General features: G+C 41.3%; 1 protein-coding gene across 3 annotated transcripts in view; it reads right to left on the bottom strand.

Annotated features, from left to right (window-relative positions):
* ST3GAL3 (ST3 beta-galactoside alpha-2,3-sialyltransferase 3) overlaps positions 1-16,106 on the bottom strand; it is a 177,319-nt gene that overhangs the window by 117,485 nt on the left and 43,728 nt on the right. For all 3 annotated transcript variants that reach the window (XM_084266160.1, XM_084266159.1, XM_084266158.1), the window contains one exon: positions 11,071-11,113. In XM_084266160.1, coding sequence (XP_084122286.1) covers positions 11,071-11,113 — 43 coding nt within the window. The remainder of the gene's footprint in view (positions 1-11,070; positions 11,114-16,106) is intronic.

The following is a 16,106-nucleotide window of genomic DNA, read 5'->3' on the forward strand; positions in this document are numbered from 1 at the left end:
GCCACAAGACTCAGAAGTTTGCTCTCTTTTCTGATGTAGTAGACCAAAAAAACCTGTCTTCACTGACCTGTATTAAAGACAGATATCATGAATTCAATCAGACATCAATTACTCATCAGTACCACACTTAAGGCTTCCTCCAGAAACCTTGCTGTAAATACAGACCACAACCCTGACCTGAAGGAACCCTTGATACCATGACTAAACACGTCCTCAGCAAACTAACAAAACCCAAACTGCTTTAGGATAAATAAGAATAGCCAGAACTCTTTAACAATAAGGACAGCTGCAAGTCACTCAGATCAAAACACTCCTGTTTATTCCATACATTGTTCTAGTGAATGCTTTTCTGCAAAGATAGTTTTTTTTCCCCCCACATCAAAGAGCTCGTCTGAAAAGGCCATCCACCCAACATCCCCACTGCCATGTGTAACCAGGATGAGTCAGAGAACAGAATAAAGTTTGTCTCAAAGACCTGCGAACAGCCCAATTAATCAGGTTTTCCTTCATCTTCTTTCACCCCTGACCTCACTGAACATCAGTCCCGGATCAGGAGGAGGTTATATATTAAAAGGGTTTTCTAAGACTTTTGATGGACAAGCTAAAGGAGAGCTCCAAGGCTGAGCACTGAAATAGGTGTCACTTTTCAACAGGACAGATGCCATCCTCTCCTCCTTGTTCATTCATCAAAATAGCAACAGTTCACAAATTCAACCAAACCTGAGTTCCAGGACCATAAAATACAGTTTTGAATCCTGAACAGATTGGAGTCCCTGCCTGTAACAGTCAAATGACACAAACACTTGTGGGGATTTTTGCCTTCAGTGATGTAAAAAAGGGTCACTGAAAGAGGATGAAAGGGAGTGGGAGAAAGGCATTCAACATTTTGCAGCTGTACAGGGCTCTGCTCACATTTTCCAGGTCTTCAAGATTAGACCTTTTAAAGAGGAATGGATTTCCAAGTAGGAATTAAAAGGTCTGAAATCAAACAGAAGTATTCAAGCACATTCAATATGCAAATCAAAACCATTTTGTTTGTTGGCTTTTCAGTTTATCCTTTTTTAACGAGCTGGAACAGATTGCATGGCAGACAAGGAAAACACAGCACATACATGTTCTGACAGTTTTCTGTCCTTCCCTCCGTGGTTCTGATTCTCACTGCTGAGAGCAGAGCTGGGGCCGCAGCAGGCGTCAGGAGTAGGATTTCTGCCTGTTTTCATTTCTGCTGTGAGCTGAGAAAGAATCACACAGGCTTCTGTGTAACATAAGAGTACTTATGAGTACTTATATTTATAAAAAATAATGTTTAATTGTTTGGTTTTCTGAAAAGCAAGTAGAGAAAACCTCATCTGAGCCTCACAACTAATTTCAAACATCCATAACCTCAAAAACATCTTACAGCAACAACTGCTACATGACTCCCCTCCAGATGTGGCACACCAGATGCAGCTATAAGGAACCTTCCTGCTGCACAGTAACCCTCATTGTGTTGTGTTCACTTCGATGGGCACCACACCACACCAGCTTTCCCATCAGCCCTTGTCTGTCAGGTCTGGGGTGTTTTGGAGTACTTCTCCAGTGGACGTGTGCCAAGGACACTAGCAGCAGCTTCATGCTTCCTCAAGGAAAAAACATGTTCTAAGTCTTTCAACCAGACTCAAGCTTACCTTATCCTCGAGTTCTAGAACTTTGAACAGTAAAACAAAGATTGTTACTAAGCAAGACTTAGGTTTCCAGTCAGAAGATCAGGAACAGAACAAGTCAAATAAAATACACCTCTGGATTATATTTAACAGGGTTCTACCAGTGTCTCACCTTGAGTTCCTCTAGCCTATCTGTAGAACAGCTAAGGATCACGGCTTCACAGCACATGACTACCCAGCACAGTTCTCCAGCACAGCAATAAGGCTTCCTGCTTTCTTTCATCATAAATTAAATACTGTTTTCTAATCCATAGATTATAATCCCAGCTGTTAAAAGTTTGTCTTGGTATTACTGTCCTTCCTCAGCATGCCAGAAATGCATTTGTTTGTTGGACCAATCTCTTCCTTGCCTTGATGACCTACTACATATTCTTAAAATTTATGTATGGCATTCCTAGCCCATGCAGACAGCAAAGCTTTGACATCTCTGGTCGCATTACAGCAATGCAGAAGACAAATTTAGAGGCAGATTGAGTAAACTGTCTCTTCTCATACACCCCATTTACAAATCCTCCTTACAGCCAGCTACAGAAAAATCTCAAAGAGAAGCTGACAACTAAGCTGTGTCTAGATACCACAGCAAGAGCATTCTTCAGAGCAAGCAACGTGCTTCAGAGGCAGGCCTGATAAACAGTGTACCATTCCCTTGCTGGAACACACTTGATTTCCATTCAATCATCAGATGAGGATTCCCTAAAACATTTGCAAGAGGAAACAAAAGGAAAGTCAATTTCTCTTCTAGAAACCTCCTTGATCTCTCTTCAGAGAACAGCATTGGCTTGCAAGAAGGGATCTGTGTCAGGCCTGGTAGGCGCAGAAGAGCTGATGCTTGGTGGTCACATTCAGGCAACTCTTGCATTGGTTTAACAATGAGCTCACAAGTGCTCTGCTGCAGCACAGGCAGCAGCAAATCACCCACCGGCACTTTGTTCGCTATGACCAGTACCAGGAATAAAATGATGAACTCCAGCATTTTAACACAAACCTGTATGAAACCCCATAACCCCACGGAACATCCAGTCCTTGCAGTAAACTCAAAAGCCAATTAGAATCAGTATGAGATTTGATCCTGCAAGGGTCTTAACAAAGCATTTCTAAATTCTTTAACTGAAGTTTTGGGAATGATCTATGCTTAGGTAGCCCAACCCATTCCATTTTCCTAAGCCATTCAGAGAGCAGGAAGGTTGTAGGAGGATAGTCAGTAACGACAAACTTAAGCTTACCACTGCAAAAGCAGGCTGAAACTGAAGTCATGTAACTCACTTTTGGAACAGTTTTCTGAAGGAAGAACATGAAGCATGGATTTTCATAGGCTCTTCTGTCATTTATAAGATTACAGATAATCCCCGAATTTGGTTTTGCTACTAAAGTAAGATTACCATTCCATGAATGCAACAACTGTAAAAATTTTTGTTCCAACAACAGTTAACAGAAAATTCTAAGCTGTAAACACATGCACCCCAAGAAAACAAGCATATATATGTTTGATGAGGTTAATGCTACTGTGGTGAAGAACTACAGTCAAATAAGCTTTCCACCTTACAGATATAGAGGGGGGAAAAAGAACTTACTCAGCCTTTTCTTTATAGACATCCCAAGTTTTATATGACAAGTCTGGCTGGTTAAAAGAAAAGAAAATGTGCAAACCCAGTCTTAAGAGGAACATATCAAGAAAGAAATCAAATCTCACACGTACCAGACACCTTCATGGCCATTCACTTGAAGAACAAGCCCATCTACCAAAAAGTGTTTCCTACTTAATATGCACACTAATTAGAACTATATGTATCACCATTCTTTCTTCTTTCTTGGTGGAGACTTATACTGGCCATTATGTTATTGTCCTCGGAATCAAAAACAGGTTGGAAAGCTTATGAGTCATTCCTTCTTGCTTTTAAAATATTTGTACATCAACTTTCTGCCAAGAATATGGAGAACCCCTAGTGTTTGAAGATTTATTAATAGTCTCTAGCAGTTGAAAAAGTCCTTAGCTGCTTCTTTAGAAATTCCTGCAAGAACGTTGTCCAGGCATACTAATACTAAAGCACATAAACTCAGGTATCTGCTGCTGGAATTTTTGTTGTTCATATTAAGAAAGGCACTCCCCCTCTCATCCAAACAGAGAAAAACTCCACATATTTACTGCACACTTCTACATTTCCTATAAATAGACTGTTTTCCCTTACGCTTTCTGTAAAACTCTTTTTCCATGATCGTGTCTTTCTTATGGAACTGAAGTTGTTGGGGCAAACAGTATAAAACTACTCTAAACAATACCCAGCCATTCATATTTTTTGCTTTACATTCTTTTCCCACATGGTTTGGTTCATAATTACTTCCAGCCTCAGGAAACTGGCCCTTTTAAAAGCACCAATCATAAGGTTTTGACTTTGTTTACACTTAAATCAAGTAATGAATCGGTTCTATCTAAGTAGCCAGTAATTCTGAGTTCTACAGTCTTTATCTTCTTCATCAACTGAGGTTGTGTCTAACACAGGAATTCCAATGTTAGATAACAGGGACTCACGTGAGAAATCCTTACGAGAATTCCAAAGGATCAAAATTGGAAAAAACCCTGAAATGAGGCAAGAGGAGGAAAACAAAAAAAAATGGGGATGGCAGTTACAACCCACCCACACGTGGGAGGTTTGATGGATGAACAACAAACAGGCCAGTAATTGAATCACTCTGAGTAGCTAGGGTTCATTTTCTTAAATATTTGAAGCGCTCAAACAGTTAGCACAGATTGGAAGAGATTAGGTGGAAGAACATGAATTAAAAGCCAAAGAAAAATATGAAAGGAAAAAGAAATAAATAACTGTCAGGAAAATACCAAAGTTGCAAAATATGCTAAGCCTTGAAATAAACTTCCAGAAAACCCTATCAGGATGCTCTTGCTTGTGATGCTCAGAACCCATCCCTTTCGCTTGTAAGACACACTCTTACTCCTGCCCAGGCAGGACAGGAGATCACTGGGACTTCTCACTGCTCTTCCTCCCGCACCCCCTCAAGAGCAGGGGAATAAAGACAGACAAATAGGGCACAAAGAAATCTCCCAGCAGCAGGCACAGGGAAGGTCCAGCATTCCAACACATTTTATTGCTTATTTTTACAGAGCTTAATGGTGAAGTACCACACATAGACACAAACAGTTTCAAAGCAACCTCCCACCCTAGAAAGAAAATGAGGGGAAGGGGCTCCGTTTCAGTTCTTCATTATTAAAGCTCTGAAGTAAAGAAATTTCAAACAAACAGAAGTAACCCAATCTCTGTGTTTCCCTGGCCCAAACTCCCTCCATTTTTACGGTCTTTTCAAAGTCCAGATCAAGTTTCCTGTGAATTTGCAGGGTGAAGGTTGTTATTTCTGGCCTCTTGCCTGCCTGCCCCCCCAACTCAATTTCTTTCTCTTTTCTTTTTAAGGTGAGGTTTGAAATTATCAGGAATATTAAAAATACATATACTTCTTTGTTGCACATCCCAAATCTACATTATAATATTGGAAAAACACCTAAATACACAGTACCACAAAATGTCAGGGAAAGTGCCTGGAAAAAAATATTCTTCATTTTAATTAGGTAGTGACTAACAATTCCCAAAGTAGACAACATAAAATATACATCATACAAATACGGGTAGTGTTATTTTTGCTTGTTTCTACATTGAAAAGAAAATACTTTCTCAAGTTAACACATGATAATGCTCACTATCTTTACATTTAAGTTCAAGAATATCTAACATTTTCAAAACTTTATGAGTAAGTGGTTCTTCCCCCAAACCCTAGGACACTTCCTCCATCGTTCAGATTTTGACATCCAAGGTTTTGAGCTGACCGCGGCAGCAAGTGACAAGTTCCACGGTCACACTAGGTGGGCTTTTTTCTGGCTGTTGTTTAGAAGCATCAAATCAGCAAACTAATGCACCTTTAGTAAGAGATTTTGAAGGATGAGCTTGAAAAGAGGAGACAGAAGTAGCAGTCACTACCTTCCAGCTCTCTGAGCAAATGGCATGCCAGCAGAGTAAGGAAAGCTGGTATAGAAGCACGAGGTTGACAACACTCAAGAAAAGCCCCCAAATCACATGGATTACTTTGAAAAAGGAGCTTTTGACATGCACAACACAAGCAAGTCTACACTTGTAACATGCCAATGCCTACTCAAAGTAATCCTTATGGTGACTAATCCCAGCATTCACAAAGGAGTGACACAATAAGGAATGACCAAGCAACCTTCAAGCTGGACCCACTGAATTAAGACACAGCTTGAAATTTGCTAGATGATCATATCCTGGTCCTCCTATCGAAATCTCATTTAATTCAATGCAAACAGATTCTGCTCAGAGAGCAATTCAGAACTTGTAGTGAACAAGACTCTTGTTTCTCTGAAACTGAAGTTACTGGTCAACTTCAGAGAACTGCTACAATATAAATATTTAATAATAATAAAAGCACACAACCCTTTGCCAAGCACAAATGTTAGAAAGCAACTGCAAATCTTGGCATTTGGTGGCACCTAACAATCCACTGGCTGAATCACGAATGTGATTGATGGCCTTAAGTTGTTCAGGAACTACTGGCCCCTCCAAGAATCAAGACTTGTGAACTGTATTTTATTTTTTGTGTAAGTACTTTTCCCTACACAACTAGTAAATGTCAGATTTTTCTTCTAGGTTTCAAAAAGGTATGTGGCTCTGCTGCTTGGGAAGAATGTTTATCTAGGAGAAACTGATGCAATCAGTCTGTTCCTATACTTCAAGCACATTTTGTTTCGATACCCTAATTTTGGTAACGATGTTATGGTTGGTACAAGCATAATTAAGAGAGAAACTCCTCTTGCAACACACATTTTTCACTAGTCTGGTCTCGATGAGTCTTATGCCTTGTTTTGACTAAGACAACAACTAATTCATGTTGCCTACAGAAGTCCTCAGTTTTCCATTCATCCTGTATTCCATTAATCATCCCTACCTGGATACCACCCTGCTTTTTAAAAGCTGAAAGACTTTCCAAAGAAGAGTTAGTCTAAGCACTGCCAGGAGAAAGGAAGCATCTTCCTTCTTCATATTTTCCTTTCTGACAAGTTCAGAGCAACAAAGCTAGTAGTCAAAACTGGCCATTCCCATGAAGCATCTGTACAGTATCTTAAAAACTTGTCATCTCCTTCCAGGTAAGATTCTTGGCCATACCAGACTCCCTAATACTATAGCAAGGCATGTGTCAGATACAGAGTTCCCAGAAAACAACACTTCTCAGATACTTCTGATACACTTTTCTTTCCAAAGTGAGCAAATCTGGTTCCATTACCACTTGCATGAACTCAAAGAGAACCAGTGAACAGAATCATTTACACATTGCTGTGACCACAACAAATCTATTATACCCGAATAAACAGGGTTGGGGGACTCTAAAATACTAATAGATGAAAAAACTAAAGCTGCAGATGCAAACAGACACGTTACTAATTATTCATGTGAAACACTTTTCTCTGTGTAATGTCCATTAAAATGCAAGTCAGAGCATTTAAGTTTTTATGCAGATCCACCTTTGTGGAAAACATTTGTTCTCTAGGTCATTAGTTTAAATGACATCAACTAACAGACAGAAACAGATTTTGCACAATTGAAAGATGAAGGAAAACAGGAGAGAAAACTAATTGTTGCTTCAAGTCACACAGGACTCTCACATGCTGTCAATTAAGTGAACCCTATAAATTTATGATCTATGGCAAAATTCCACCAGAACAATTCTATCACAACAACAGATGTAATTAAATTATTTCTGACAATAAATTCACCAGTAGGGAAGATATTACCCCTTTCAACTCTAAGCAAAACCCTTTTTAACCAAGAAGTGCTTCTGTGATGGTACCATCTTGATTGAGTAACACAAAGTATTTCTAACCACTGAATTCCCCTGAATTCAGTGTGTACTTAGAGAACATACTTGGTACCCTGACCACACATGCTGAACTCGCACAACAGCAGTAAATTCCTCTGCACTGTCACCCATTTTCTTTCAGAATTTATTTAGTACGGTTTATGGTATGTTTGGCTTTCCCCCCGCCCCGTCTGCCTTATTGAGAAAAATAATCAGAATAATTCAGGCTGCAGGTCATCAGGTCCATTCTCAAAGCAGAGCCAGCTTCACTGCCACGGAAGAAACAAACAACAATAAAGGAAAAAAAAAAACCCTAAAACTGACAAAGGACAAGTACTGTTAAAAAAAGTCATTTTACCTATGTGTAGCATTTGGTTTCTTTGCTCCTTAACTTATCCTCGTAGTATTTATTTTAATTGTGTTGATTCTATTGCAGGCCTTTCCAGGAGCTAACTTTATGGCTTTGAAAAGCCAGCACACACATTTAGGCTGCTATGTAAATACCTATTTTTAAAGTAGTCAACAAAATCGTTCTTTTATCAAAAATAATGGAAAGATTCTATCATGGGGAGGCTTTAATAAAAAAAGGAGGAGCAGGCCATGTCTCAGAGACCTGGGATCACAGAATCACAGAATCGTAGGGGTTGGAAGGGACCTCGAGAGATCATCGGGTCCAACCCCCCTGCCAAAGCAGCTCCCCAGCTCATAGTGCACAGACAGGCATCCAGATGGGTCTTGAATGTCTCCAGAGAAGGAGACTCCACACCCCCTGGGCAGCCTGTCCCAGGGCTCTGTCACCCTCACTGTGTAAAAGTTCTTCCGCATGTTGGTGCGGAACTTCCTGTGCTCCAACTTGCAGCCATTGACCCTTGTCCTGTCTCCACAGACCACTGAAAAGGGGCTGGCCAATTCCCCCTGCATCCCATACTTAAGATATTTATAAACATTAATTAGGTCCCCCCTTAGTCTTCTTTTCTCTAGACTGATCAGTCCCAGCTCACTTAGTCTTTCCTCACAGGGGAGATGTTCCAGGCCCTTAATCATCTTCGTAACCCTTCTCTGGACTCTCTCAAGGACATCCCTGTCCTTTTTACACCAGAGAGCCAAGAACTGGACACAATACTCCAGGTGGAGCCTGACCAGGGCAGAGAAGAGGGGAAGGATCACCTCCTTCGACCTGCTGGCCACACTCCTCCTGATGCACCCCAGGATCCCATTGGCTCTCAGCCCCCAGGGCACACTGACGGCTCATGGCCAACCTGTCATCAACCAGAACCCCCAGGTCCTTCTCCACAGAGCTCTTATCCAGCAGGTCACCCCCCAGCCTGTATTGATACAGACAGTTATTCCTCCCCAAGTGCAAGACTTTACACTTGCTTTTGTTGAATTTCATTAGGTTTCTCCCTGCCCAGCTCTCCAGCCTGTCCAGGTCTCTCTGGATGGCAACGCAGTGTTCCTGCATGTCAGCCACTTCTCCCAGCTTTGTATCATCAGTGTACTTGCTGAGGAGTGGATGCTATTCCCTCATCAAGGTCATCAATGAAGATATTAAACAGGACTGGACCCAACACCGAGCCCTGGGGAACACTGCTAATCACAGGCCTCCAGTCAGATTCTGCTCCACTGATCACGACCCTCTGAGCCTGGTCTGACAGCCAGTTCTCAACCCACCTCACTGTCCACTCATCTATCCTGTGCTCTCTCAGCTTTGCTATCAGGATGTCATTGGAGACAGTATCAAAGGCCTTGCTGAAGTCAAGGCAGAGGACATCCACTGCTCTCCCTCCCTCCACCCTTCTATGATGAGATCATAGAAGGCTATGAGATTGGTTGAGCATGATCTTCCCTTGGTGAATCCATGCTGATCAAAATAGGTAAGTCAGCAAAGAAGAGAAAAAATGACATAACAGAGGCTTGAGTGGAAGGAAGAATCAATGGGACTTGGTAAAAGCAACAACAACAAATGAGAGTGTGTACAGAAGGCAGGATAGGAAGAGCAAAATTTAAGCCATGGTTTGGACACAACTCAGGCTGTTAACCACAGCTGGTACACCAAAAGTGTGTGGACAGTCAATGGGCATGTTCAGTAAATCAGACATTACAAAATATGCAAATTCCTCTGGAAAGAAAAATCCCCAAATCAAACTACTTAACTTAAAACACATTTTCCCCTTACTAGTGCCAAGACATTCATTCAGAGCTTACTCACCCACTTCACAATTTCATATTAATTTATTTGCTTTGGCTTCTACATGTATAAATTGAAGATAACATATCACCTCATCTCAGACTGTTGTAAGGGTACATACACTACTGTCTCAAAACCATAAGGATGCCCCAACACAGAAAATTTGCTAAAGAAAATTGGTAACTGTGCAACCAGCACGGGTTCCAGGCAGCATGTACAGAATGCTACATTAAGTGAGACCAGAAAGAAACCTTGACCAGCTACTCATGCAGTAAACACCATCCTTCCTGCACACTGAATGAGACACAGAGCCTTTGGGAGGAAAAAAAAACCAAACCCAAAACACCTCAGCAATATTCCCTCTCACACATGTTATTCCACAGCACCAGATAAATTACTTGAGTTTGTGTAAGCAGCTTCTTCTGTAGAAGTTCCTACCTAGAGACTTTCTCATGTGCTGCAAACAGCAGTTCCCAACAAGGCTTTTATTTCATTATGGAGCCCCCAAGCTGCTCAGCAAGACTAAACTCAAAACTTTCATGCTACACTCTAAGTACAATGAAACGTTTTAAACATTAAGAATGGTTTTAATAGCAACATGACACATTTTACAAGTGATGCATCCTCAAGTCGTTCAAAGCCACTGGATTCCTTCAGTGCCTTTTTTAAGTAGCAGAAGGTTTTTAGTAGTCTTTTTGCTCCCAATACCAAAATTTCCACCAGGCTGCTGACCTCAGCGAGAGTCACTAGTGACCCCTAGTGTTAAGAAGTTCAGTCTCAATTTGACTGATTTATGACAAAAAAGCGTTTTGAGCATTGTCCTTCAGTACTTTGTTGTTCTTCTGAGGCAGCCAAGGGTCACTGCCTTGTGCTGAAGTTCTTTCCACTCCAGTTTACAAACAAAAACAGCGACATCCATTTTTAAAGAAACAAGTGCAAATGAAATACAAACTCTTAAGCATCCCTGTAAATTGCAGATTGATGTTCCTCCAGCTTTCAAACATTTTTCCTCATTTGGAAGCTTAACAGTAGGATAACTAGAACAGACTGAAAGTGCTTCAGGTGGATGTTTATAGCCTCTTGATCAGTCATTAAGGAATTAATGACAGTGAACTACATACAACCCAAGCCAGCCAGCCAACCTTAGTGTAAGGAAAGAAATCTTAATTGCCAGGTTGCTGCAGGATGTGGCTGTCCCAGGTAGATGTGAATAGTCTGGTGAGGCAACTGCCCAGGTAACACAAAAAGTTGCTTACAACAGAAATCTGTATTCACAGAAACAAAGAAGAGTCCTACTGTTCTACTTACAATTTTGAGTCCAGGTTCAGGAGAAAGCCCAGTTTGTCATATTCTGGAAAACAAAAGCAAGGGACACAATATCATAAAAACTGCAAGTGTTTCCTCTGCAAAAGGAACCAAAACCAAAAGTGGCAATAATTATTTCTAACTGAAAACAGCTATATCATAATTTCCAGTCACTAGCAACTAGTTATCACAGATTGTTACTTCAAGGTACTCCCAAAGTAACATTTCTGAATCTCCAGAAAATACTAAAATATATATAAAAAAAACATTGTGTGAGTAATCATTAATTTAGAAATCACCAGAATTAACCAAGATAATCTGTACTCATAAGAACAAAGCACTACAGAAACCACACATGCAGTGATATACAAAGCTTTCCTGCTTGCAGTAGAAATTGTTTTGCCGGTAATTTGTATTACAAACACTCCTCCTAGATCTGACACTGTAGAGCTTTCTTGATTCCTTATCTATTCCAACTCACAACTTTGTAAACAAGCAGCCCATCTTCAAGAGAAAGTCACCCACCATGGCAAAAGTGCTTCAAGTTCAGGTGATGATGTTCAATAGGAAACCGCAAAGTCACACTTTATGCCACAAACAGGGAACAGCTACAGCAACAAGGTTATCAACTCAGAACATATGTAACTCCTAGATAAGGCAAGCTTTGCATTCAGCATCTCTGCATAACTTGTGTTCTTGTAAATCCAATACTTGATACAAAACCCAAAACTATTAGAATTCACATGAGATACAGAAGAAAAACTCAAAGGTGTAGTGTCCTCCTTGCACTGGGTTATGTTCAGAGGCCTCCATGCACAGAGAACCACTGCATCTCGCTACCATACAGCAGAAATAGAGTGAAGTGAAACACAATCCCTCCAGAGCTTCATAATCAGGGTGTATGAAAAGAAACAAGAAGGAAAAAAATGTCATAGTCTTTTAGAAAGAGCTCAGTGGAACTCAGGAAGTTTGCTTTCCTTATGAAACACCACCAGGATTTCTGTTCCAGTTTCCCTGAGATCACAAGCTTTTCATGCTGCCACTTACTGGCAGAACAGGAAAGACTATGCATGTACCTAAGACAAAACACTTGCACCAGCCAGGTCAGTGTAAACTGTGCCATTGATTTCAATCCCATTAAGATTTAAATCCCGAGCCAAGGGAAGAGTTATGTTTGACATAACTCAGGTAACAGAAGTTGCAGAACATGCCTGCACTTGATCTTGGCACATACTATGCATTCTCTGCCAGCACCCACGTGCCACCCACCATCCCTGGTGTATTTGATGTTAGAAATGCACCTGTGCATCCCTCCTCCACCTTCCACACACTCACAGTTGTGCATTCTTCACATGCTGCTTTTCACATACACTTCCTCCCAAGGTATTCCTCTACAAGAAATTATTTCCTGACCAACCTTACCTTTTCCACATGTGGGATCATGCATGGGAAGGTATCTATTCCAGAAAAAAAAAAGCCTTCTTTTTTTATTAGCCCTTCCTCCTTCCCAAATCAACATCCATACTGAGCAAACAGCAACAAGGTTTGGTTTTATTATTCTTTTAAAAAAACATCTACAGCCACTGACCAACGTGTCACCAACCTTACTCTATTCAAGACAACATTTCCCCCTTCCCAATAAGAAATACAAGAAGAAATGCAGTGAGAGAGACATCACTTCATAACTACAACATACTCAGCACTTTATGAGCTTTGCAACCAGAGCACCATGAGACACACACGTATTAAACACGAAGTGTCACAGACGACACACCTGCAGTGCAGCGTTTCCCAGGATTTGCCTGCAGTTTGTCACATACATTTCACCTTCCCTAGGTGGTTGCCTCTGAAGTCCACTGATGATTACTATTATGTATCAACTATCTCATAGGAGGCACTTTCAAAAAAAGGAAAAAAAAAAAGTAGGAAGTGTAATGAAACAAAGTAACATGTCTGGTTTCTAACCAGCAGGGCAGGCAGGCTCTTGATTTTCAGCAGGGTGTAAATTACCCTTCCAGGTGTTAACTTCAAACCAGAAGCCTCTATGTCCTTCCTCTCACTGGCTGGGAAAGCACAGGAACCACTGCAGGGAGAGAACTGCTGCCCTCACTCACCATGTGCCATCTTGCTCTTACTGGGACTTCGAGAGTCCCAGTATTGCCACTGGCTGATCACATGCTGCTCCCCCAAGACAGACACTAGGAGCCTCTAAATTACAGATTGAAAGCTCACTTCCTTTTTAGCAAAGATCAGTCTTGTCATTTAGCTGTAACAGTGTGAGTACAGGGGCCAAAGTCACTGTGACACACAGCAGTGTGCCACAGCTGCTGGAAGCAGCCTGGATTCACAGGAGACTGATAAAACCCCAAATACCTGGAGAAAGCTGGACGCATAATCCAGCTGCAAGGAAAGGCAGTCTGTGTCTGGAGTTATGTATTTAATTCAAAACAAAATAAAGCATGGGCCCACTAAATCAAAGCCAGGTACAACTGAATCTGAAATAAAGTATGTATGGTCATGGTGTGATGGTTACAGGAGAGATGGACTGAGCGCTGATCTCACAGCTCACTGCTGAGAAAAGGGTAATCCCACTCCCATCCTTTCCTCCCTTAAAAACACTGGCTGCAGGAGCCTGCCTTGGCACTCAACCTCTCTGTGCCCTGACCTATAGGTTGCTTTTGCTTCCCATCACCTCAGTTTACAGCTTTATTCACCATTAGCCAGCTGATACACAAATACATTTTTCCTCTGTTTCATTCAATGAGATAAAGTGCTAGAGTATTAGAAAAAAAAACCCCAAAATCCCAAACAGCTAGCAAGAACATGATAGAAATAAATACTCCAGCACCAACAGCTGGCTGTGTTACTGTGGTATGATGTTGGCCTCTGCCAGCAGCACCATGATGACCCCTCATTAGGGGCTGGCTGCACTGAAGCACAAGGCAGAGCTACCACGGCAAGTGGCTCTGAACTCCCTTCACATCTAACCAGGTTGGTAGGTCTGATCCTGCGCAGGTCACGTATGAGCCACCAACCTCCATCCAGACAAGGCATCCATATGGCTGTGTGGAATAGGGTTTGGGGGATGGAGGGGTGTTAAGTGAACACTGAGTAAATAACTTACTTTGCATCCCCCAGAAGAACACCATGGAACAATCTGAAAAAGGCTTTACATTCCCAACCCATAAGGGACTGAAAGGCACGTGAGGAATAAAAGCAATAGTATGAAAAGAGAGCAAACAGTCTAAGGACCACACACTCACTCGTGCTAGGAAGCTATAGATCTCAGCTGACAATGTGGTAACGTAGTGTACAGAAGCACAGAAATGAACAAATACGGGACAAGAAATTTCACTATGCCCCATGAGAACAAGAGGTCATCTTAGGTCAGAAATAAAACACATTTCAACATTTCCAGGAAGATCAGAATTGAATAAGAATCTAATAACTGACAACAATTTCATAATAAAGCATGTAATTAGGATTACATGAACAGAAGTACAGCCAAGCATAGCAGTTTCTATAAATGATGAGAATCCTGTGCCAGATTCAATGCTGGCATTAGCATGGATATTTCTCCCAAGTATCCAACAGAAATCTAGCTACCAGGCAGCAAGTGTGAAACGCATTGTCTAATGTCTGTAAACTCCACACAGACCACCCAAAAAGTCATTAAGGACAGTGTACAATTTCTATCAAGTTTTCAAATGGCATTTTGCATCTGCAGCCAACAGAGCTATTGCAAAATATGCAAAATTTCCCCTTATGCCACTAACCAGAAATCAGCAATCCAGGAACTAACTTGGTTCTCTGGTTTTAGCCTTCAAACTACCTGTAAATGATTTCACTGATGACTTGAGTAATATTTCTTTAGCATCTAGCTACTTTGAAACACAGTACAAATAACTTTGCCCCCAGAAAATTAACTTTTTAAAGACAGGCTATATGCGGCTGTGGTTCTGTGTTTAACTGGTAATTGTAAGCATGGGGGGGGGAGGGGAAGGCAGAATGTTCAATTTTAGCTCTTTTATTAAAAATGTTTGTGTTTGTCAAAGAACTCAGTATGAGACCCAAGAGACAGAAGCCCTGTTAAGAACAGCTCAGACCACCCTGATACACTTCATCCTGTCCAGTGCAGTTTGCTCTCTGGGGAATTGAGGCTGCAACTGAGCTAAGCCTCGATCTCTGTCCACATGCAGGTTCTAAATCTGTGGCAAAGGCCAGGTAAAATGACTTACCCAACAATGAGAAAGGTCAAGCAACTCGCATTCACCTCAGACTATGAAAACACATATGGACAGTTACAAAAGTTCAGCTGATGTAACGCAATTCTCCTAGAACTCAAGAGACAAGAAAGAACTAATGAAAAAAGTCATATGCAATGGATCAACTGTAAAGGACAAAAGAAAGGTTTTCTTCCAGGGTTAAAAAAATACCACTCAGGATTACTGAGCAGCAATGAGAGTATTGGACAAACAAGGGCTTAATCTTGCATCCTTACATTTGGGTTTTCAACTTTAACCTCTTTGGTGATAGAACCCAATGATGAAAGATGAAAGCATTCTTTTCTGAGCCTATTTAACTAACTGGGGGTTTGTTGGGGGAAGAGAGAAGACTAAAGCAAATTTCAGAAGGGGTAGAGCTGAGGCCACCTGGGCTATGTAAGCCTTGTCCCTGCATAGACTGTGTGCCCATCTCTTAAAGTCTATGTTCCAGTTTCTTGCTCATCCCTGTCAACTCTTTGGCATACAAGTTTAGCAGCGTTTTTCTCCAGGTTATCCAAGTAATAACAGTGCAAATCTTGAGTGTTCTGGCAAGATAAAGCCTGGCCCTTCACACCTTTACTTGCTCTGTTAAAATACACAGAAGGACCAGAACTGAGCCTGTAAGATAAGTGCTTAACCCTTGCAGCACAAGGCAAGCCCAAAGCTAGAAGGACACCTCACCAATCTATGTCTGCATAGAATTATCTGGCCATTTGACATCTCCTCCATGTGTGTAAAAAACAATTGGTTCTCCAAGAACTTCTAATGTAGCCT

This window comes from Gallinula chloropus, assembly GCF_964237585.1.
Source record: "Gallinula chloropus genome assembly, chromosome: 6".
In the NCBI taxonomy this organism is placed as follows: domain Eukaryota; kingdom Metazoa; phylum Chordata; class Aves; order Gruiformes; family Rallidae; genus Gallinula; species Gallinula chloropus.